At 46.5% G+C, this 25,677-nt stretch overlaps 1 protein-coding gene across 21 annotated transcripts in view; it reads right to left on the minus strand.

Annotated features, from left to right (window-relative positions):
• Positions 1-1,071: 1,071 nt before the first annotated feature.
• The window catches only part of KLC1 (kinesin light chain 1), a 55,696-nt gene continuing 31,090 nt past the window's right edge, over positions 1,072-25,677 (minus strand). Inside the window, exons 10-16 of one of the 21 annotated variants that reach the window (XM_060151156.1) lie at positions 21,647-21,696; positions 21,494-21,561; positions 20,047-20,155; positions 16,446-16,556; positions 9,378-9,508; positions 5,487-5,553; positions 1,072-4,399 (exon numbers count right to left, since the gene is read on the minus strand). In XM_060151156.1, the coding sequence (XP_060007139.1) occupies positions 4,289-4,399; positions 5,487-5,553; positions 9,378-9,508; positions 16,446-16,556; positions 20,047-20,155; positions 21,494-21,561; positions 21,647-21,696 (647 nt within the window). In that variant the 3' untranslated portion in view covers positions 1,072-4,288. The other 20 variants (XM_060150975.1, XM_060151064.1, XM_060150886.1 and 17 more) reach the window with 20 other exon arrangements.

Here is a 25,677-nt window from a genome sequence, read left to right on the forward strand (position 1 = left end):
CCCCTGGGCCCCGGCCAGACAGGGCCTCCACCTTGACCCCCACAGGCTCCGCGTCCCCTTCCCAAAGCTCCCAACACCCACGCCTCGGGCCACAGCGGGGCCGAGGTCAGACGAGTGCCCGCTGGCCCTCCTCACCCCGTGGCTGGGCTGTCGGCTCCTGGCACAGGGTGGAGAACACGGCAGGCCAGGCCGCAGGGTCCGGGAGAGGCATCGGGGCGGGGAGAGGTGCCTTGTGCGCTGCCCCTGCCACCAGCCCCCCAGCCCGCAGCGAGCGCTAGCAGCCTCGGCGCCGGCTTGGCCCATCTGCCGGGAAATCCGTTCTGGGCAGACGAGAACTATTCTAAAGGGAGAGCACATCCCGCTGTGCCCTCAGTGCCTCCTCCAAGGCTGGCCACAGTGGCCGGGACCGTCAGCCCTGGCCTGGGGGCGCATCCACTCTGGCAGGGCGCTCCTGCACTGTGCATAGAACTCGGGACCTCCCATCAGCCGGGGTCCTGCTGCATCGGGCCAGAAACTCCAGAATCTGAGCATCTGGTCGTGGCAGCACAAGGCCCCACGGTCACCAAGGGACGTGACTGCCCAGTTCCGGCAGGGCTGCGCCGCCTTCACCCCCATCATCGCCCTGCCTCTGCCCCCTCCCCGCTGCTGCCCGGCACAGAGCAGCCCCGGCCGGACAGACGTGCCGGGAAGGCACTTGCAGCCCCTGGACCCTCACCAGCGCTTGCTCTTTGCCAGGCACTGTCCTCGGGACTCAAATACACGTGACGTCTGTCCTCACAGCCTGGGGCAGCCCTGTCACTGCACTTTCAGCGCTGTGGCCACCCTCCCACAGCTCCAGGAGCTAGACACTGGTCCCAAGCTCCCACGGGCTCACTGGGGCGGGGCGGTAAACCCGTCACGGGGCACACGCTTTGTGCCCGTCATTCTAGGACCGGATGATCCAGTTACAACTTTCATCATGTTTTCAAAGTAGTCTGTGACCCTAAAAAGTGGGTGCCTAACGTTAAACAGGAAAGGGTTCTTTTAGGGTTGGAGTTTTACAAGAGAGCCTTTCCACAAAAGTACAGGGGCTTTACAACAGGAAATAAAACACTTTATTTTTGTAAGTAAATATAAACAGTTCCAAATGATTTCCTAGGCGAGTCACACCAACAGTGAGAAAAGAAAACTACTGCTCCAAGACAGAAGGTATGTTTCATGGCCAACCCCCTGCAGAGGTGCGGACCAGCACAAGCGCACCCACATTCGGCCTCTGGGCAGCCGCACCCGCCCACCGGGCAGACAGGCCGCCCTGGGGGTGCTCACCCACCAGGGGCCATAGAACTTGGCAGTGGGGTTTTCTCTCTGTGTCTCAGGAACACCAAGCCCCAAAGCAGTGTCCACCCTACCTCCCTGGCCTCTCAGCCAATCCCATCCCCCAGAGCACACCCCAGGGACAATCGGACGGTCCTCACAGGCCTGTGACCCCCGAGGGGTAGCTCCACACCACTGTATACACCATCTGAGTCCTCCTGTCGTGGTGGAGAACTCAGTGGAAGCCGCACAGGTCTTTACGCATCAGCCCGATTGCACGGAGGAGACGTGTGCAGGACGATGCTCGCTTAGCTCACTTGAACTTCCCCTTTGGTTGGTGCTATCCAGTGCTGCTTTAGTTTCCAGGTTTCCCATGATTACACAGTACAACGTCTAAACATACCAAAAGTTGGCCTCGTACAGATGTAACATGCCTTCCCCAGAACATTCTATGAAGTTATAACAATGAGTGCTACAAACTAAACTCTGAATTCTTAGCAGTACTTATACTTTACTGTAAAGACAATAACTAATTACATGATACTCCTAGCAGCCTCCTGACCAAACAAATAATAGGGACTTTTTTTAAGTTTCAGAAAATAACTACCCTGAATCCCTGCAGCACCGGAAGTGCCTGCTCTGCCTGGGGAGGGGCGCAAGGGTCAGGAGGCCCAGCTCTCCACGACCTCAGCCCTCAGACACTCACGTAGACCCTCAGCTCCTCCACTGCCAGTCCGTCCTCTGACCAGGGGAGTCTAACTTGATAGACACAGCACAGTGTAGAAATGGGTGCTGGCCCCCTAGGGTCCCCTCACCAGGAAAGGAAGAGGGAGGGCTGGACCACCCCCACTGCTCTCTCCGAGAATGTTAAAATCCTGACTACCAGACTGCAAGTAGATTACAACCTGGCTTCTCTCTATTTTGATACAAGTTCAAAAATCAGACACTGCCGAGTCCCAGGTAGCATCCCCTCTGAGACACGAAGGCTTTTACAACCCAGCTTCAGGAAGGCCCTCGAGCCTCTCTTACCCCAAATGCTGTCTCCATGTGGCCTTACAAAGGCCACCATAACCCTCGGGGAACCAGGGCCAGAGGGCTCAAAGCCAGACAAGGTTCAACTAAGGCCCCTGCAAAGAAGGTCTCTTTTCACCAACTGGAAGCTTAAAATTAAATCCTGTTCTTAGCCTCATGTTTATTCTTTCTAAATGCCCTTTGTTTTTCCAGAGACAACTGTCACTAAGGGAAACCGAGTGGGTTTCAGATGTCCTGTACCAGATCTGTGGCTGGGAGGAAACTTCAATGTAGTGGGAGGAGGAGCCAGGACAGCTTGGTCCCCTCCTGGTTCTGATGTGACACAGACACATCACCCCCACTGCACCTAAACGTGAACCTGAAAGGGCCACAGTGCCCACATGGGGACACAGCTCTGCTCTTTTTTCCAGTGGTTTCTTACAACCCATCATATTTTTTTAAACACCTCTAGAGAGCATTTTGAAAGTTCCTGATCCATCGGAAACTGCAAAACCTAAGTGGAGTCAGGAGCTGAGGAAAGGAGCGTGGCCAGAGGAGACAGGCTGCAGGAGACCGGTCAGCCTCGAGGGCCCCCAACACCGGGCCAGGGTGTCTGCCTCTGGGGGGGGCACAGCAGCTCTCACCAACACAAGCACCGGTGCCCTGAGGTGATCCACTACTGAATTATAGAAACTTTTAAACAAAGCTTAAGTTAAAGTCTAGCCTTGCTGTACCGAAACCCCAGGACGCTGCTGCCTCTAGCCCTCAGTCCGAGGTCCACAGTGGGGGTGAAGGACACGTGCAGTCCAAGGGCACCCCACAGTGAGCACCCCCTAGTCCCCACAGGGAGCCCAGGGAGCACGCAGCACCCCAGCCCAGTGCAGTTGTTGAGGAAAAGGTGGCTGGAAGCGCCTTTGCTCAGTGACACCACCCTTATGATAACATTAAGGTAAACTAGAAACTAACCCTGACAACATTTCACAAGGACGCTCACAGCTTTCCAGATCCTTTCAAACCTCCTCAGCAGGGATGTGCCCTTGTACAGTTGGCATCATCTGGAATTACACCTTCTTAGCCTACCAGCTAGTCTCACGGATTCCCTTAAGGAATAATGTCTCAGGGTTGGTTTGAAAATGTATTTGTCAGGCCTTCCCTGGTGGCGCAGTGGTTAAGAATCCGCCTGCCAGTGCAGGGGGCACGGGTTCAATCCCTGGTCCGGGAACTGAGCCTGCGCTCTAGAGCCCGTGACCCACAACTACTGAGCCTGTGAGCCACAACTACTGAAGCCTGCACACCTAGGGCCCGTGCTCTGCAACAAGAGAAGCCCCCGCAATAAGAAGCCTGCACACCGCAACAAAGAGTAGCCCCCGCTCACCACAACTAGAGAAAAGCCCGTGCACGGCAACAAAGACCCAATGCAGCCAAAAATAAATTAAAAAAATAAAATAAGATGCATCTGTCAGAACCCACCCTGTGTTACTTAACGCTACAAAGAAAAGCTTTTTAAAAGGAACACATGCATCTCCGTGTGCTAGTGTACAGAGGCCTGGAGGAGGGAAAAGGGCTCCAAAGGGGCTGAGATGCAGACCAGGAGGGGGTGCAGGCCTCCCCGCAGCTACCCCATCTCCCCTGCTCCCTAATCCCAGCATCGCTGCCACAGGTCACTGGATTCCTAGTCTCAAAGGATGTAGTTTAAGGTTCCAGTCTTAATGAACAGCCTTAACACAGTATTACAATTGAAAGCAGGTTTCGGTGCTGGGGCTGGTGTCCATGGGCAGCGGCCGACCCCGAGTGCGCTGAGCCAGCTCCATACCCGGCCGGGTCCCGCCGCCAGGCTTTGGCAGCTCTCGGGCACTAGGGCTGCAGACCGCCTAACAGAATTCGGGGCAAACCTCCAGCAGGTGGTGGAGGTCACCATCCAGGAAAGGAGGCAACCCCAGGGCCGCCCTGCAGGGGGGAGGGGCCTGGCCAAGCTTTGAGGGTCTCAGCGCTCATTAGCCTTGGGGGTTAATCTAGCTCTGCCTCGACCCGTGGGGGCCAGGTCGGCGTGGCTGGCACTGAGAGCTCTGGAGTCTGCCAGACAATTATTTCGTTCCTGCGTGAGAAAACAAATGGAAAAATTATTCTTAACCAGTACCTCACGTGACGCCAGCTTCCAGTGGTCTCGGCACTAACAATAGCTGCACAACTCACATCAACACACGAGAGTCCTGATGCTCAGATGTGTGTGTGCAAAACACAAGAAAGGGGAGCAAAAGGACTGTGTTAGCTCCAGACCTTTTAAAAACAAAAGTAGTTTCTTCTATCGTCATCGTCAGGAGTGCATCCTCCCAGCACCCTGCAGCTTTTAAACTGGAGGCCCGATGACAGCATCCTGGGAACAGCCGCCCCCCGCAGCGTGCTGGGGGTGAGGGGGAAGGCCAGCACTCCTGCCGGCCCGTCACCGTCCCTGTGCGTCAAATAGTTTACCGGTGGGACTGAGTTGACTGGGAGAGCTGCTGCACCAACAGGTGTGGGGACCAGGACACCTGGTCCTGGTGGACAGCAGCCAGGCCACAGAAGGGGCCAGAGGCCTGGGCGCACCCAACAGTCACACATGGAAAATAAAAAGGCCATTTGTAATGGAGAACAGGATGCCAACAGTTTTAAGTGCAAAGGTGACCGGTCTGTGCGAGACTTGGACAGGTGACAAAGTGCTAAAGACTATTTGTCAAAGTGACTGTACTTAGTGAAGTTCTGAATAGTTTTAAAACACTGAACAGCTTAGCTAGACATTATATTAGTTATAAACTACTAGAAGCTAAAATCATACAAATAATACAAATTAACAACTGGCCAAGTTTTGATATTACTTCATCAGAATATTGAATTTTTAATTGTCAATCAACGTATTTGTAAAGATCATTAATTCGTACACTGAGAATGTTCACAACATTCCCATAATTCAGATGGTTAAGTTCATGCCGACTATGAAAGTGTCACTTATGGTGTCTATGTGTCCTGAATCAGGAACACTAAAATGCCCACAGGCTCTGCTCAAAGGGCAGCCGCGGTGGGGAAGGTCCAGCCAACATGTAAAGCGTGTAAGTGGGGCAGTCCCCACAGGCTCTGCTCAAAGGGCAGCCGCGGTGGGGAAGGTCCAGCCAACATGTAAAGCGTGTAAGTGGGGCAGGGCTCCTTACTTGGAAGTGGTCTGCGGCCGCCGTGCCGCCCGCGTTAAGGACAGTCAGAGAACTGGCACGCTTCATGCTGCACCCAGGACGGCGGACATGCAAGGACAAACCGTCAGCACATCAGTCAACCAGGAGCAGAGAGCACAGCAAAGCCACCCCTCCAAAGCTTCTGTCACCATGGGGGCCTGGGACCATCCCTAACGGAGAGGAGACCTTTATCTCGCCCAGACTGGGATACCCACTGGGATACACGTACAACCCAGATCTACTCTACTGCACCCAGCAGAAAAAAGCGAAGTTCCTCTGCGTCTTTCTCAGCAAAAAGTTTATCTTTGAGCCCCATAAAGCCAGTGTCGCTGCAGTTTCACTTGTTAAAACCTGGCTCCTATAGGAGCAGAGGGGCTCTGCCAATGCCACCCGCTGACTTCGGCGTGGGAGCCCGAGGAGCCTCCTGAGATGAGTTTCAGGAAGGGATCCTCAACGACTCCCGTAAACCTCGCCCCTAAGTGATCGCGTCAGAGAGAGACCCTCAAGGGACTTCCCTGGTGGCACAGTGGGTAAGACTCTGCGCTCCCAATGTAGGGGACCCGGGTTCCATCCCTGGTCGGAGAACTAGATCCCACATGCATGCCGCAACTAAGGAGCCCACCGGCCACAACTAAGACCCGGCGCAACCAAATAAATAAATATTAAAAAAAGAGAGAGAGACCGTCAAAGCTCAGTATTAAGATCAAATGCATAAATATATTTTGTAGATTCTTCTATATTAAAACTAGGCAAAAATAATTTTTTATTAGTAAAATAAACTCTAAGGCTAGTATTTCTCTGCTCAGAAACCAAAATTTAAAACATATTTCATGGCTTTACATTTACAAAAAACATACTGATTTTTATATATATATATATATATATAAAATTTATTTTTTCTCCCGTTTAACACCTTTAAGATACTTAATAAAATATCTTACAAATTACCTATAATCTAAACTTATAGACAGTCGTAAAATTACTGTAATTGCTTACTGCCACCACGGATGACCTCAAACAAAGCCACCTTCTCTTTTAAAGCTAAAAGAACCAATATGAAGGGTTATTTTTAAATGTTTATAATAGGATCAGTAATTCTGAATTTGAACTACTATGAAATCAACAGTGACCACTATTATTTACAAGCTGAGGGCATGGCTGCAAGGGTGAAGCACAGGTGTGAAGGCTGAGCACAACCAGACACAGACACACACACACGCGCGTGCACCAGCTGCAGGGACCAAAGGTCCCCGTGATGGACGCATGGCCGCCAGCGCCACAGGCACAGTGCCAGGCAAACAGCAGGCGCTTACTGAGCTCTCACTAAACAAACTACACTAAAAGCAAAACCTTAACTGGCTCATCCCCAAGTATTACAGAACTCACTCCCCAAACTTCCCACCTAGGACAAGACAAAAACATCCCAATGAACCCCACACAAGTGTTGCCAGAGCTCTGGACAGGTTTTCCTCTATTCAGAACCACTAAAGGACAAAGGATAAAAATCAAACCAAATCACCAGTGAATTATATTCTGCCATATTTAATTATTCTGTTACTTAATTGGCCAGCTACCTTTTCCTAAGAAAGGTACACAAACTTTGTCCTCAAACCTCCTTTTCTTTACAAGGTGAAGTGAAAGAACAACTTGCCCCATCAGTGACTCTTCAGAATCGCACCCACACTCTCACTGAAGCCCGCGGTGCCCAGACCATCCAGCAGTCCAGTGCTTCCCTGGAGCTGTGCCCACTGCAGGCTGCAGACCCTGCTCCTGGGGCACCCACTTCAGTGATTCTCACAACGTGGCCCACCCAGCAGCGCTGGCGCTACCCGGGAACTTGCTAGAAAGGCAAATTCGCCCCGCCCCCCCACCCCACCCCAGCCCCACTGCATCAGAAACGCAGGGGTGGGCCTTGCGGTCTGTTTTAGGAACCCTCCAGGAGACGCTGAGGCATGCTCCAGTTTGAGAGCCACTGGTCTAGTTAATAAAGATCGCTGCTCTTTGTTTCATGCATTTGATGGGATAAACTTTCTAAATTATTTAGTTTTTCAAAAAGGTTAGTAAGATATCAACCCAAATAACATCACATGGGAAAACTGCTAAGATATGCAAGTGTGTGGGTCTACTTTTCATCAGGTCAGGCTGGCAAAGCGTTCTTAGCGCCGTGAACATCTGTACTGGGGAGCGTCCACACATGCGGCGTCACGGGAAAGACAGAAAGACGTGAAGAAGGAGAAACCGTGAGCTCTGCCGCGTCCAGGACTCGGTGCCAGAGTTGGACGCTGCCCTAACGAGCTCTGAGACATCCAGAACCCCAGGCCACAGTGCGTCTGCCCTGGCAGAACCGGGCGACGGCCTGCACGGCACAGAGCGCGTGACGCAGCCTCACTTGACGCATGAGACACGCCGAAGGGTCAGGACGGGGACTCAGCGGGCCCAGCGATCTGCTCAGCCCCTCCCCACGCTGTGAGAGGCCAGACAGCACCCTATCACTTTAGCTCTGGAAACCGAACAAGGGCACTTTAGGACCCACTTCCCTAAGGCAGCGCGCACATGCCTCCTCCCAGGCAGGGCCGACGCCCCACGCGCCCGCTGAAGCCCCCAGTGGCTTCCAACACCGCAGCTTCTGGCGATTTCACACGGGATGTGGGCGGAGCGCGGGAAACTCCCTCTGCAGATTGTAGGCATTTCTGAGAAGAGGGCAATGGCAGCATATAAACATCCAACTGCTCCGCTTGCCTCCAAAGCCATGGGGAAGCAAGTCCCTCGCCAGCAGAGATGTGGGGGCAGAGCTAAGGGCAAGCCCAGCCCCTCTCCCCACAGGTGCGGGTGAGGCGCGGGGCAGAGAGCCGGGCTGGGCGACCCCAGGGGTCTCGGGAGTCAGGCCCCAACTGATGACAAGAGGAATGACACGGGACATGCCTCACAGACAGCAAAGCGCACAACTGTAAACGCACCTACCTTTATACTCCCATACGTTACCCAAAGGAACTCGGTCTCAGTCCTGAGACATTAGAATTCTTACAGAACTTAAAGTGAAATACTTTAAAACAGAGTCATACTAAGATAAGAATCAACCTTTACAAAATAGGCACCATTTTAGGGAGGTTGAGTTTCACGAACAGCTGACAGTACAATACAGTGCTTCTGTGAGAAACGCATCCAAAAACAGGAAGCCGTTCACACCAGAAATAACCCAGAAACCAGGGCAATTTGTTAGCACTAAGAGGGAAGGACAAAGAACCCTTCCTCTGACGAACCTTATAAAAAGCAAGGAATATCTTAGAATCAAATTCCTTTGATAACTTAAAAGTTATTGTTCAAAAGACCCTAAAAGACTCATGACTGAAGAGACCCTTTTCTAAACACATGCAAAACCTAAGGTTTTTTAAATCTCCTAAAGAAACTCATTATAACAAAAGTCTTGAAATTGTCATCCTTCTATTTAAACCATTTTTCTTCCTATAGTAACACCTGTATGATGAGATTGAATATAGTCACAGCTGGCATTTGATTTTAAAAGATTAAAACTAACTTTAAAGGATTTAAGCTAATGCTGGTTTTAAAAATGAATAATGCATACTTAGAGAAAACAAGTTAATATGCTCAATATTTTAATATTAAATTCTTACTTTCCACCGCTAAGGCTTTCTTTGAACATGTAACAAAATCAAAGAATTCCATAAATTTCTAAGCCTCAGCTCTTTTAGCCTCTAAGCAGGAAATTTCACAATTTTTTCTCAACCTAACCTGGGCAAAAGTCAGATTGCAGCTACTAACCCTCTGCACTCCTACCGTGTGGGAAGCAGGCGGGAACGCAGCTCTGAGGTCTACGGGCGAGAAGGGCGGGCGGGCGGGGGCGGCGATAGTTACCCAGGGTCCTTTGGCTCACTGTCTCGTGAACCTCCTCCCTTCAGCTTCCTAACCAGCTTCTCACTGCTGCGTCTAATTGAAGCCCGGAGTTTGCTAAAGGAACCACTGCGTTTTAAAGATCCAGTGCCATCCTGAAAAAAACGTGAACAAATGTGAAGCGCCACACGGCTCTCCCTCCCAACCCGCAAGAGACAAAGCTAAATGAAAACAAGAATTCACATCGTGTTGACCTGCCGGTCTGTGACGTGCTGGTAATGTGATTCCTACAGAAATTATCAATTCGCCATGTATGTAAATACACTTTAAATAGAAATCTATCCATTTTAAATTTCATGAAAGCTAATCCAATGAATATGAAAACCTTTGAACATGAAAAAGCTCAAACAAAAGTAGTAAAATCCCCAAAGGAAAATTAATTATATTACTGTTTTGAAACAAAAGATACACAGAAAGACTCAAGGAAATTAAGGCAGCTTCTAGGAAGATCACCAAAATCAAACTCCACGTTTAATAAATAAGGAAGCATCTGGTCCATGAAACAGTACAGGACCTAAAACATTTAGGTTTGACATAGGCAACTTCCTTTTAACAATTTCATCTACATGCAATAGATATACTGTTTCTTCATTAAGTTTTATACGACAGTTTTATTAAATGTTGATTATAGATGTAGTGGGAAAATTAAACAATACGTTCATTCTATACAAATAACTAAAAATCCTTAGATGCCTTGTAGGAAGCAAGTGAAAGAGTGCCCAGCTTTCGTATAACTGATTCAGACATTAATAAGTGAAACACTTGGCAGCATCTGGATATGAAAATCAAATACACAGAGTGAAAAAAATGTGTATAGAACAACTTTTATTCTCAGAATGAATCATTTAGTAAGATTAACAGTAGCCCCACCACTTCTAGAAGCTACGGCAATGCTGCATTCCATGGAAAGAATGAGAAGGTCTACCAAGCAGACAGACACCAAGACACAGGTCAGTTGGAGTGAGTTTATTAGAAGTTAGAAAGACACAAATACACAAATCACTGAACACTTAAAGATTAGTAGAGAAAAGCAGAATTGCCAAAATTTCACACAAAGACTACACAGCAAATTCTACTTGAGCACGATCCTAAGGGGAGCGCCCAGAGCCCAGGGTGGTCCCACCAGGTCTCCAAACGCGACAGGAGCAGCACATGCCCTACTCTGACAGCCTAGGTAGTGTCACAGTCACCATCATGCCATTGCAGTAACACCTGGGGGATACTACTAACTACCTCTTATCAAAGTGAACAGCTAATTGCTCTTAGTTTTTAAACTCATGTATTACACAGTAAATGGTTTTATTAACACAGTTTATATTACTAAGTACATATCTGGCAAAGCTACATGTATACAGAGATAAGGAACCCCCCAAAAGGACAGCAGCACCAAAGGAATGGCCAGTCACAGAGAGGTGTAGCTCTGACAAGAATCCTAGGGGATTGCTAAACACAGCAGTCAGCACTGGAGAGAGAAGAAAAGCTGGAGGAGATGCCGCCCATCATGCAGGAGACAGTGAGTGTCACACAGGGCAGCTAGGCCTGTTAGACAGAAACGGAGAGAGAAAGCCCAGTGAAACTCATGAGAAAAGAGCCAGTTTCCACGCAACACAGCTTGGCTTACAGTATTTCTAGGTCACAAAGTCTAAGCAGCATTTTTACCGCTTTGGTATTTGGAATTACCTTCTGTCTGCTCCTGTCAGCCCCGTATGAAACAGGTACTGGACCTTATGTTACATTTCACATAATCTAGACTAAAATCACTCCTAATCCTCAATAAAATAAAATTCAACATTTTTAGAGCACGACTGGCACCGTGCTAGAAATCTCCTTGATACTTACAATAAAAAGGTTTCCAAGTTACTGTACATAAGGGGATTCTGAAACAAAAACCATCGACAGTGACCAAAAGAAAGATTGCTATGCACAGGAAGAGTGCATTCATTAAAGATTTAACTTTATCAGAAATCCTCTTGCATAGAACTAAACTATAAAGTTCTCTCTGAAATCAGAAAGGACTTTCTCTGAAATCAGGACTTTCTCTGAAGAACACTAACATTTTAGACATTTCAGAAATGTTAAGAAACACTGACTTTTAAAGTTTATAGCACATTTTAAACATGCAGTTGATAATCCAAAATAAAATTAACTAGAAAAAGGATTTCCGAAGCAGCAACGCATCCTGGGTCCTGGCAGATTGGAAGCCCCAGACCGCGGGGACCTGAGCCCGCCCGCGCTGACTCACCATGCGACGCTGAGCAAGTCATTTAACCAGCCCGAGCTTCATCTTTCTCATCTTTAAAATGGAAAAATAAAACTTGTTACCAACTCCCCACCAATGCTGGGAGGACAAGAAAACACAAGTTCTTGCTGCTCTTTAGAAATAGAATGCTAAAATGTTGATATAATTCTATAAATGGTACAACTCCTTGTGTTCATTTCAAATTCAGTGCTACTATTTAGTAGCACTATTTGTAATATTCCTGTACTAGACACTCCACAGAATATGGAAGAGTAATTTCAGTCATATTCCAAGAGCATTTCATACACTTATCCACACACACTCACTCTCCCCCCGCCACCCCCGCAAGGCAGGCTGGGCTGGGCTGGGCTGGGCTGGGCTGGGCTGGGGGAGCAGCACCTGGAGGGGAAGTGGGGCGCTGGAGCAGGTAGGTCTGCCTGTCCTCCTTGCTCTCACCAGCTGGGAACCTGGCCCCTGAGAACCAGCAGGAAGGACAGCACAAACCCACCCAAACAAGGTGGATTTCTACTCAAAACAGACTAGAGGGTTGGGAGGTTTCACTGTATTCCAACACTTTCAGAAGAGTCTAGATCGTTATACTGCCATGAAAGAATATTTGCATCAAAAAACTGGGTTTCTGAACAAAAATTAACAGTATAATGTATTGGTGAAGAATTATATGGCAGTAATTATCATCTACGGATTTCAGGTGATTTGGTGTTTTTACATCCTTCTTTGGTTTATTCTAGTTGTCTTCCTAGTTTAATTTTTATTTTTAAAAAATAACTTTATTTCTAATTAACAGCTACCTCATTCCCAGTAATCTTGGGAAAGAGTTTAGTGTATTAAGAGCTTTTAGAAATATTAACATGGGGAGCAGTATGAAAAGGATGGGGACATGGGGGTGGGGCTACTTCAGAAGGACCCCAGTAGAGAACTGGCACTCTGAAAACAGAAAGGCCAGCACAGGTGAAGCTCAGGTTCCGCTCAGAATGTAAGACGTGTGATGTTTCCTGGTGGCCTAGTGGGACCACTGCAAAGGCAATTCCTTAATTACAGTGCAGCCCCAAGGCTCCTGCGTGGCCCAGTGGGGACCTGGGTCCCGGTGACTGACACATGTGCGTCTCACAGTTAACGTGAAGTCAATTTTACCCAGGAAGGGTCACTATGCACAGAGCATCTGCATCTTTAGAAGCAGGACCGTAAGAGACTTATCTCGACAGTGACTTTTAGATCTGAACAGTTTACACAAAAATAACGTTTGATGAAGTTACATTTTCAAGTACTTCAATTATGATCTCTATGGTACATAGAAAAAGAACAAAATTGTACTTCCCTAAACAAATTATCTACCATGTGAAGAATCTCATCCAGAAACTTCACGTGAATTAGAATATGTCCAGGAGCCTTACGTTTCTTATATCTTAATAGCATACAATTCAGTTCTCTGCTGATCCAGACTTGCAGTATCTGCGGGGAGTAACTACTATATAACCTAGTTTGTCTCGTCTTTGACCACACTGCCCTTTGTGGTCCATGTTATTTCTGAGTGTTGAGAAGGCCTGCGCCTGGTGGCTTGTGAAAATGTTTGTGAAAACCCAAGTGAGGGCTGTGTGCACCTTCCCCAACAGAGCAGCTCAGCACTTTCCCTACAGCAGTGGTTTCCAAACTTTATAAGGAGCGCTGAAATCCTTTTTGAAAAAAATTAAAATCTAATGTAGAACCCCAATATAAAATAAAACCTAAACAGCATTTTCTCATTATAAACGGGTAACAAGTTCTTATGATTAAAGTAAACAAGAACAATGAGGCTGCCTTAGAGAACCTGTGATCTGAACGTGAAGTTACAGACAGGTCCAGCCTCAGTGCCCACCTCAACTCCCAATTTATTTTTATCTTTTATCTTGACTGCATAACAGAGAAAATCTTGATGCACACAGGAAAGTGGCTGCAAATAGCAACAATGCTTAATCTGCTTGCCCTGTAATCCCAGGGAAATCTGCACTCATGCAGAGACAGCATTAAACATTTTATCCTCACACCTGGACAGAGATAATGTGAGGACAGCAGTGTGTGAGCCTCTAAACCAAGGTGAGCTTAAAATGGGCTCCTCTGGTTGCACACAATTATACCTCAATAAAGCTGAATCTGAAGAGCACCTAAGGGTAGAGGAATGGATAAAGAAGATGTGGCACATACATACACTGGAATATTACTCAGCCAGAAAAAGAAACGAAATTGAGCTATTTGTAGTGAGGTGGATGGACCCAGAGTCTGCCATACAGAGTGAATTAAGTCAGAAAGAGAAAAAACAAATACCGTATGCTAACGCATATATATGGAATCTGAAAAAAAAAATGGTTCTAATGAACGGAGGGGCAGGACAGGAATAAAGATGCAGACACAGAGAATGGACCTGAGGACATAGGGAGGGGGAAGGGTAAGCTGAGATGAAGTGAGAGAGTGGCATGGACTTATATACACTACCAAATGTAAAATAGACAGCTAGTGGGAAGCAGCTGCAAAGCACAGGGAGATCAGCTCGGTACTTTGTGACCACCTAGAGGGGTGGGATAGGGAGGAGATACGGGATACGTGTATATATATGTACAGCTGACTCACTTTGTTATACAGCAAAAACTAACACAACATTGTAAAGCAATTATACTCCAAAAGAGATGTTGAAAAAACCAAACACCACCTAAGGGTGCATACTGCCTTTCCTGCCTCTTTTTAAAACATAAATGCATGCTTTGAAAATAAAACTCAAGTCAAGTGTTGGAAGAGCCGCACTAACTTCTCAGAGCCTCAGAGCTCCCAAAGGAAACCAGTCTGAGAGCCAAGGCCTCCCGTTTGGGGGCGGTGCTGGTCTGAGCGGTGGCCTCAGGCGCCAGCTCTCGACTGTCCCTCCCTGGTTAAGCCAAGCAGTTCTCTATTTACTTACTGCTTCACATAAGCCCCATCTGAAGGGAGGGTTCCTTCTGCGAGGGTTCCTTCTGCTGCTCAAAGTGAGTTTAGGAACCGCTGCACTGGATGACCTGCAATCTAGATTCTTTCAGTCAACTGAATCCAGCCCAGGCGAAGCGCCCTGGGGTGGATTCTGTCAAACATGCAGAGTCGCTAGTGTCTAAAAGTCAAGTAAAAAGGTATCCAGCACCCAGCGTGTGCGTGTGTGTCCTGAGTGACAGCATGTCCACAGTGAGAGAGGAAATGTGCGGTGAAGGGCAGAGAGCAGGAACGGGGGGGGGGGGGGGGAGGGTGCCCACCTCTGCCCACCGCACCGTGATGCCCACCCGCCCGCCCCTCCGCAGAGGAATGAAAGCAGCTCTCCCTCACCCCCGAGTCTCAGTCTTGAAGACAGTAATAGAACTCTGAGATGTCAATAATTTTATTTTCACGTGATTTCATAGAAAGATTGACCTAGAAATACTGTCTCAAGAGAAAGCTCCTCCAGAACTTCATTCTAAAGGATCAAACCCTGCCCTCTGGCTCCTGAAGACCAGCGAAAGGAGGGGCCCTCTACACAAAGCACGCAGACAACAGCCACCACGGGGAGAGTACAGTACACAGTGCGGGCTGGACGCGGACACGAGTAGGGCAGCGCCGCCCTCATTTCACTTTGGGCGACTGCCCGACAGGGTGAGTGGTCAAAGCAGATGCTGATTGGTTGTCTTGGCACAGGGAAACCAAAGCAAGGGAGCTGCCAGGTAAAGAGAGTCGAAAGAGATGCTCTCCCTTAAAGCTTGGCCAACAACATTCTGTATAAAATATCAACTAGAGTGCTGACCCTTACCAAATTGCTACAGCTGTAGAAAATCCCAAAGAATAAATAGATTCAAAAGGATAGACTATAAGAAAGCCCCAAACTACCATTTGGAAAAACATCTGCACAATTACAACTAATCAAATTGCATTACGTGACTTCAAAAAAATCAACACTGCAACTGAATGCATTAAACCTAATCCTGCATTCAACCCTCCCCCATAAAAGCAGAATTCCAAAGACACCAGCTCAATGTACAAAAAAATTACCCACGTGTTACAAAAATTCACTAGAAAGAAAACGTCCAAAAGGCAATACTGGAGAAACAGCAGTGGTAAGAATTTCCACAGAGGCAGAGGCAGAGCCTGGCCACAGAGGTGACATGTTTCTAATAGAGGCACATGCTCGGGACGCAAAAGCCTCCGGCAGGTAACCATGGAAAGCAATGAGCCGCTGGGCCCTCCGTGGACTGAGCTGGGACATGAAGAGCAGCCATCCTAACATTCTCACTCCTGACCTGTTCTCTTCTACAGAAGAGTTCTGTCTGAATCACCCTTTTCCTTGGAAGTATTTAAATTAATTCTAACAAAATCTACAGCAGCCTCGTCAGTGAAATTAGGAGCACTGAAGTTAGCAATGAAAATGGGTAAGTTAAAAAAGCGAGTTAGTTATCTGCCACACTAATCCTAATATTAAAATAAAACCAAATTATGGATTACGCTTTAAAAACCAGGACACTCAATCAGCATTGAAGTGCTCAAGGTTAAGCCAAACAGCTTTCATGGATTCCTAAAAAGAAGAAAATTACTACTTCAAACAAATAACAGACTTCAGTGTTAGCAGGAGAACTTAAAAAAGCTTAATTCGTACTTAATTTGAGAAAAGTAGGCTGTCTAGCAGTTAAGCCAGGAGACGCCAAAAAGCACTCCCGGTGGGAGACGGCCCAGGCTGCTGCCCGGGGCCTCGCAGCACGGGCTGAGCACGCGCTGTGTACTGTACTTACCCCGTTCCACTCTACGCTCATACTCACTTCCTCCCCTCCGTCAGGGCCGCTCTCGTACTTGACCACATCCACGCTGAGGCTCTCGCGGCTTCTCCGCTTCTCCATGTTCTCAGGGTCATTCAGCACTTCAGCTACTCTCTGTTTGTGAGCATTGTCAAGACCCTGCGAGCCAGGCAGGGGGAAAAGGGTGTGATCCATCAGCACTTAAGTTTTATTGGGAATTTCTAAGATAACTAAATGTATATTAGGGGAAAAAAAGTTCTTAAACACTGGAGGGAAAAATCAGAACAGCGGTTCTCAGGAATGTACACCTAACACTTGTGCATTTCACCATATGTAAATTTTACCTCAAATGTTAAAAAATTATAAACAAATACTGAGCTCCAGGTTATGATGTGCACGCGGAAGTATTTAAAAGGAAGTGTACTGAGGTATACAACTTTGAAAGGCATCGGAAAAAAAAAAAGGACTGAAGGATGGATAGATGGGAGAGTTGCTCGTGACTGAATCTAGGAGGCGGTACACGGGTATAAAATCCTCTCAACTTTACTCTCTGTTTGGAAGTTTCATGGTGAGACGCTGGGAAACTGCCCAGTTTTTGACACTTTAACATTAAGTGCCTGGTGTTCCATGCCTCCAAAATAAGTACATGGTTGAAAACTCACGGATTACTTTGTTCTCAGTGTAACATTTTTAAAAATTAGCCACTAGGGCTTCCCTGGTGGCGCAGTAGTTGAGAGTCTGCCTGCCGATGCAGGGGACACGGGTTCGTGCCCCGGTCCGGGAAGACCCCACATGCCGCGGAGCGGCTGGGCCCGTGAGCCATGGCCGCTGAGCCTGTGCGTCCAGAGCCTGTGCTCCGCAGCGGGAGAGGCCACAACAGTGAGAGGCCCGCATACCACAAAAAAAAAAATTAGCCACTTATTTAACAAAAGGCATTTTAACAGCAAACTTTCCTACTCCACAGAGCGATGAGCAGCGGCAAGCACTCGCCTACTTTCTCAACAATCACCCCACGCACATCTGAGTGAAAACATAACTGGATTAACACCCAGCAGCAAACGTTCTCCATGTGCATTTCAGCACCATCTGATGACCAGGTGCAGCATGTCTTATGTTCTAAATGGAATCTCAACCCGAACAGCTCATGCAAATACTGCCCCTTCGCTGACCCTGAGGGTTTCCTCCTCAGGGGGGCACAATACCCAAACAGACCATGTGCTGCAGTGACCTCCACAGTGAAGCGGACCGTGGCCCTCCCAGGCGCAGGAGGGGCTGTTCTCAACAAACCACTAGCAACATCCCTTTCTCTGAACATCTGCAGCTCATGACTCTAGACACCACTGGCTGGATAAACACTATCTGGCACTGGTTTACAGCAAAGCCTGGTCATGAAGGAGCACCACGGACCACCAGTCGAGCCAGAATCCCACGCTGCCTACACCCAGGGCGCCCTCCCCTGAACAGTAGCCCCTCAGAGTCAAAAGACCTGGGAAGGACGACAGGAGTCAAGAAAGGGGCCTCTGCAGGGCACAAGCTAGGAGAGCACCACTGACAACACTTATGCTGGGCCTTCTCTAATCCCTCTGCACAGAATCTCTCGAAGGAAAAAATTCTAAGGTACCTATGGGTAACTTTAATCCCAGCCAAAAGGTGGCTTTAAACCAACAACTGCATAATAGGCTACACACACACCATTCAGGGGAAAAAGCCACACCTGTCCCTCCAGCACTAAAAATAGAAAACAAAACCTGCCATCTTTATATGCATATACATACACAGTAATACATTAACTCCTTACTCTAAAACTGGTAATTAAGGGGCAAGAACTAAGCCTTTTTCCTGAATGTTCTTTACAACTGTATGTCAGCATAACTAAAATACCTCAGTTGATGAAGCAAAGTGCTTCAGTAGTCCTTCTTATTGCCAAATAGTATTCCATCGCATGGATATACCACCTCGTGTATCCATCCATCCACCGACGAACCTGTGTCTGTGTGTTCGTTCAGCCTACTGAGAGTAACGCTGCCACGAACGTATGTGCACAGGAGCAGTCAACCATCATCACTTACGGAGGCCATATTTGCTAATTCACCTACTGACCAAAACGCATTTGTAATCCTAAAATCAACACTCGCAGTGCTTTCATGGTCATTCACAGACACACGAAGTGGAGAAAACTTCGAGTCACCTGACACGCACATCCCCAGCCAAGATCGAACAAGGTGACACTCTGCTTTCTTGTTTCACCTTGTAATGTGAACAAGCATCCTCCCTCCCCGAGTCTAAATCATCTGGTGCCATGTTTTCCGCATTTCAGTCAGCGATTTCACTGTTTAAAACGGTGAAAAAGTGTCCTCTGGTGTTCCTAAGCGCAAGAAGGCTGGGGTGTGCCCTATGGAGAAAGATAAGCTCTCTTCAGGCACAAGTTACAGTGCTGCTGGCCATGAATCCGATGCTAATGAATCAACAACATATACTAAATAAGGTGTCTTTAAACAGAAACACACCTAAAACAAGGTTATGTATTGATCGAAGTAAATGTGACCAGAGGCTCCCAGGAACATAACTCTGTATCTCCCTAGGAACAGTGGTTCAGTATTTGCTAATTCAGTGTTCAAAGTCACTTTATAGAACATAAGTACCATGAATAACGAGAACCGGCTGTATTTCTTTTGGGTACCTGTGTTCCATTCTCTCCAGTGTATACCTAGGAGTGGACTTGCAGGGTCAGATAGGAACTTGCAGGGTCAGATGCTTCTCTTTTGGATGAACCTCCAAACTGTTCTCTACAGAAGCTGCACCATTCTGCGTCCCCACCAGCAGTGCACAAGGGTTCCAGTCTCTACACCTCCTCCTCGACACTTGCTATTTCTGTTTTGGTTTTGAATTCTAGCCATCCCAGTGGGTGTGTGGTGGTGCCTCACTGTGGTTTTCATTTGCATTCCCCTGATGACTCATGACGTTGAGCATCCTTCCATGTGCTTGCTGGCAGCTGTATAGCATCTTCAGAGAAATGTCTATTCAGGTCCTGTGCTCGTTTTTTAATTAGGTGGTCCTTTTGTCTTTATACATTCTGGACACTAGACCTCCTCAGAGATGTGATTTGCAAATATGTCCACCCATTCTGTGAGTCTTTTCATTTTCTTGATAGTGTCCTTGAACGCACAAATGTTTGTAATTTTGGTGAATCTGACTTTTGCTTTTGTTGCTCGTGCTTTTGGTGTCATATTTACCATATATTTACATTATATTGTCGCTTGAACAATATAAGTTTATTTGTACAAACTAGAACAGTAAACATTTTCTATTTCTAAATCAAGGTTTCAGTAAGTCTCGTAAAAGAGAATCATTAAACTCAAAGTTAAAAACGGAAGGCTAGGGCTTCCCTGGTGGCGCAGTGGTTGAGAGTCCGCCTGCCGATGCAGGGGACACGGGTTTGTGCCCCGGTCTGGGAAGATCCCACATGCCGCGGAGCGGCTGGGCCCGTGAGCCATGGCCGCTGAGCCTGCGCGTCCGCAGCCTGTGCGCCGCAACGGGAGAGGCCACAACAGTGAGAGGCCCGCGTACAATCAATCAATCAATCAATACAGAAGGCTAAGTTAAAAACAGAAGGTTTTTGACTGACCTGTTTACGTGACCTCATGGCTGCTTCTTCCAATGTTTCTGCAGCTTCAAATTTGCCTTGACGTCTGTAAAGTGCCCCAAGGTTTTTTAAAGTAGTTGTAACAGTTGGACTGTAAGAAAGCATATGATATACAAAACTATAAAATATAAGTTTTAGAGCAACCACTATCAACAGCACATAATCTAAAGGACAAACAGACTTATGTTTGGCTAAAATTATTTAAATTTCTACAGTACTTTTTTTTAACTGTAAACCTCTAAAAGGCTCTTCTACGTCAAGCATCCCCTGCCTACTGCACTGAGCCCTGTGGCTGATGGGACATGCCCCTGTATTCTCTCCAGTCTGTGGCTGCTCCCACAGACCACCGGGCAGTCTCAACAAAAATGTCTATTCTGGGTCTGTCCAGTGACCATCAGGCTTCTCCCCCTTCGGGGGCAGAGCTGACTGTGCCAGGTAGTAAAGAGGACACATGTTTTAATGCTGCTATCTACCTTCTCCCCTCCCTCTACAAGTAGAGGGGAAGCAAAGTGAATCCAAAACTCATCACCAATGAGATCTGAGTCACAGAATGACGGCTGTGTGTGTGAAAGGATGAACAAACAGTGTGGACACAGACAGTGCTTCTGCACTCCTCACAGAGCACTCTTACTAAGAAACGAGAAATAAGTCTAGTTCATTTTAGTATAGATATACTTCAAGAGATTCTTTTCTTACTGATGATAGGCGCTTTAGAAATAAAGAAGCTATACTCCATGTCTTTGAGACAATTTACAGAGTATTGGGAGAAACAAAGCACATGCAATTCAGAAGTTATGCTAAGTGCTATGGGGAACCCAAAGCAGGAGTACTTGTTCCAAACTAGGGGTTCAGAGAGTTTTTCTGAAATAGAAGACTGGTAAACTAAGTCTTAAAGGGTGAGCAAAAGTTAAAATAGGAAAAAGACTGCAGGAAAGGTGTTGCAGTCAGAAGAGGAAACGGGCATCTGCACAGGCTCATGGGCTGCTGGTGAAGGAGCTCACACAACCCTCCGCAGACACGGAGGCCCTGAGGGCTGCGGGAGACTGGGGTGTGCACCTGGACACACCTGCAAAGTGCTGGCTTTGGCACGTCTGCTGGCCTGTTTCCCGTGAGTTTGCTCTATGGCGACCTCAAATGTTGTCTCTATATTTAGTCATCTCTTCTCCTGCGATTTGGTACTTAGCCTTAGACACAGCATTAATGGACAGAACCAATATTTTACCCACATGACCCATATTACGGTGGGTTCTGTGTACATGAATTACCTCATTTACGAAGTTATGGAATTTGTATCGGAATTTGTGGAAAATCAGGGACTGTGCAACCACACCACTTTAAGCAACTTACACACTCGGTCATTTACAAGCTACCTTTGAAGCATTAGCACCTTCCACAGCTGTGTCTTTGTTTTTCAGTTAAGCAGACGTACCTGTCAACTTTGCAGGCTTTGTACCAGCCACCATACTCTCCAAAAGAAGTCCCATCCTTTTGCTTTCCCTAAATTATAGGAAATAATTTCAAGTGAATAATTATCTTAAGCAATATATTCAATTTAGAATCTCTCGAAATAGTATGTCCTTACTTTGCATTCTTCTCTTTCCTCAGCATGCATCCAAATGGGTTTATTTTCATCTAGGGAAGAAAAAATAACATACTATAAACTGAAGCATAACAGAGCCCACAAAGTTGAATTTGTCAAGTTTCAGCAACTGCAAGGTTTCTGTTTTATTTTCCATATGATCCTTCTCAGATATTACTTTTCACATCATGGACAGACAAGGTTTCACAATGGAGAATAAAGACTATGAAGACAGAACCAGACCACAAGAAACCAGTAGGAAATGGCCATTCACATGCAGCTCTGTGAACAGAAGACATGGAATCAAAGGTACCAACCTAGACAGGGTAGGCAACGATCAAAAACACGGACAAATGCTAGGGTCCCTATAAGGAAACTTTTAATGCTAGAACCCTCACGTAACACTTGGGACTACTTAGAATTTGAACAACTAACATTAAACAAAAGTCTAAGAAATAGTAGTAAGATGTTGGGAGCAAAAATGGAAAAACTACAAATCAATATTCCTTTAAAATTTTCTTCACTTTTGAGAACACTGACACATACCACTCATCCAAAGCTTCCAACTAATGCACCCACATCATGGAGGATAAGCAGTCTTAAAAGTGAAGGGGGCTTCCCTGGTGGCGCAGTGGTTGAGAGTCCGCCTGCCGATGCAGGGGACATGGGTTCATGCCCCGGTCCGGGAAGATCCCACATGCCGCGGAGCAGCTGGGCCCGTGAGCCATGACCACTGAGCCTGCGCGTCCGGAGCCTGTGCGCCGCAACGGGAGAGGCCACAACAGTGAGAGGCCCACGTACCACCAAAAAAAAAAAGTGAAGGTTATGGGCTTTCCTGGTGGCGCAGTAGTTAAGAATCTGCCTGCCAGTGCAAGGGACACGGGTTTGAGCCCTGGCCCGGGAAGATCCCACACGCTGCGGAGCAACTAAGCCCGTGTGCCACAGCTACTGAGGCTGCGCTCTAGAGCCCGCGAGCCACAACTGCTGAGCCCGTGTGCCACAACTACTGAAGCCCGCGCACCTAGAGCCTGTGCTCCGCAACAAGAGAAGCCACAACAATGAGAAGCCTGCGCACTGCAACAAAGAGTAGCCCCCGCTCACCGCAACCAGAGAAAGCCCAAGCACAGCAAAGACCCAACGCAGCCAAAAATAAAAACAAATAAATGTTTTTTAAAAGTGAAGGTTATGAAAATACTTTTATGACATGAAAAATGCTTAAGCTACAAGTATAAAAGAAAATAAGCAGTATGCATGATTATATATAAAGTGTGGTTTCAATTATGCAAATCAATTGGCAAAAAAGGAAGGAAAGACACAAAAAATTAAGACATATTTGGGTGATGAAATTATAGGTGATTTTCATGATCCCATCTCTTCACTTATTTTTGAGGTTTCTGGAGAATAAGACCTGTGCTCCCACCCAATCCAACCACTCATAAGCTACCCATCCTGGGCGAGTCGCTTAGCCTGCAGTGTCCTCGCTCCTAAAATGGAGTAATGTGTGACCCATTTCACAGGACTGTTGAGAAAATTAAATAAGATTACATATTTAAACTGTTTTTAACTAAAAGACTAGTATGTGGTTAACTATTCTTAGGATTATTGGGCATGTCATAGGAGAAGAATGAAACTAGTTTTAAATACTGGCTTTAAAAGAGTGAATATTTGTATAGCAAAGGAAACCACAAACAAAATGAAAAGACAACTTACGGAATGGGAGAAAATATTTGCAAATGATGCAACTGACAAGGGCTTAATTTCCAAAATATACAAACAGCTCCCACAACTCAACAACAAAAAAACAAACAACTCAATCAAAAAATGGGCAGAAGGGGGCTTCCCTGGTGGCGCAGTGGTTGAGAGTCCACCTGCCGATGCGGGGGACACGGATTCGTGCCCCGGTCCGGGAGGATCCCACATGCCGCGGAGCAGCTGGGCCCGTGAGCCATGGACACTGGGCCTGTGCGTCCGGAGCCTGTGCTCCGCAGCGGGAGAGGCCACAGCAGTGAAAGGCCCGCGTACCGCAAAAAAAAAAAAAAAAAAGGCAGAAGACCTAAATAGACATTTCTCCAAGGAAGACATACATATGGCTAACAGTCACAAGAAAAGATGCTCAACATAACTAATTACAGAAATGCAAATCAAAACTACAATGAGGTTATCACCTCACATCAGTCAGAATGGTCATCATTAAAAAGTCTACAAATAACAAATGCTGGAGAAGGTATAGAAAAAGGGACCCTCCTACACTGTTGGTGGGAATGTAAATTGGTGCAGCCACTATAGAAAACAGTATGGAGGTTCCTCAGAAAACTAAAAATAGAATTACCGTATGATCCAGCAATCCCACTCCTGGGCATATATCCAGACAAAACTGTAATTCAAAAAGATACAATGCACCCCTATGTTCATAGCAGCACTACTCACAATAGCCAAGACATGGAAACAACCTAAAAGTCCATCGACAGATGAATGGATAAAGAAGATGTAGTATATATATGCAATGGAATACTACTCAGCCATAAAAAAGAACGAAATAATGCCATCTGCAGCAACATGGATGCAACTAGGGCTTACCATACTAAGTGAAGTAAGTCAGAAAAAGACAAATACCGTATGATACCACTCATATGTGGAATCTAAAATATGACTCAAAGGAACCTATCTATAAAACAGAAACAGACTCACAGACATAGAGAACAGACTGGTGGTTGCCAAAGGGAAGGGGGGTGGGGGAGGAGTGGAGTGGGATTTTGGGGTTAGCAGACGCAAGCTATTATATACAGAATGAATAAACAACAAGGGCCTCCTGTACAGCACAGGGAACTATAATAAGTATCCTATGATAAACCATAATGCAAAAGAATATAAAAAAAAAGAATATACATATATAACTGAATCACTTTGTTGTACAGCAGTAATTAACAACATTGTAAATCAACTATACTTCAGTTAACAATGCTGAGACTAGCCAGGGAAGTTTTGAAAAGGAAGAGTACTTACAGACTTTGTCACATCACATATCTAACTTCACCCCCACCCCGCCTCACTGCAAAACCACAGCAGCCAAGAAGATGTGCAACTGGTACAAGAATCAATACCTGCATAAATGGAGAGGAATGGTCCACCATTACCACTACCACTACCACCAGCAACAAAACCCTTGACTTGATAAAGAATTTAGAATATGACCTTACGAATGAGTGGGGGGAATGGAAGGATTATTCAGTTAGTGGTGCTCGTACAATTGTTTAAATACTTGAAAAATAATTGTATATCACAATTATTTAAAAAAAAAAAGTGAACAGTATTTAAAGCTTAATAACACTGTTATTTACTGCAGTTTTAGCTTTATGTACCAACCTAACCCTATTGTTAGAACAGACAAGAATCCACCAGTTAAGAGAACTAGATTTCCTGACAACAAACCAGGTCATGGGTTTCAATGCTGCACTGTAGTCAAGAAGGCCCTGTGACCTGAAAGCCACGCCCCGACAGCAAACCAGGACACATGTGCATCTTGCCTAAAGAAAAAATGCCTTTCTGTCCTACGTTTTAACATTTGCGTGGAGGATAAATCTGAGTACAGAAAAAGTGCTTTTAACTAGAACCCAATGAACTGGACTTCATGCTACTATTTTTAGTAGAAAGAAGCTAGCAAATCGCAAGGAAACAAGTCTTCCCCAAGAGTAAAATTTTTTGAAAGAAGCACTAAGGAGATGGCCTGGAATCAACACAAAACCAGCAAGGCCTCTACAGTTAGACGAGGACATGAAAGTGCCCTGTGAACTGTACAAGTCCAGGGAGGTGGACGGTTATCCAATCCCGGCCCAACTGCAAACAGAATCCATTTTCAAAATGATGAGCCTGAGGCATCACGATCTTCTGATAGGAAGAGATTTACCGCTCCACTTGTTAACAGACAAAAACTAATGCACTTTTCAAAGATTTTTCAAAAGTAGTTTCTAGAAACTCTGTATAGAAGAAAGTATTTATTAATCAAAACCTTTTTCCCCACGAATTCTAAGGTTTCC

The sequence above is a fragment of the Lagenorhynchus albirostris genome, chromosome 1 (genome assembly GCF_949774975.1).
Source record: "Lagenorhynchus albirostris chromosome 1, mLagAlb1.1, whole genome shotgun sequence".
Lineage (NCBI taxonomy): Eukaryota > Metazoa > Chordata > Mammalia > Artiodactyla > Delphinidae > Lagenorhynchus > Lagenorhynchus albirostris.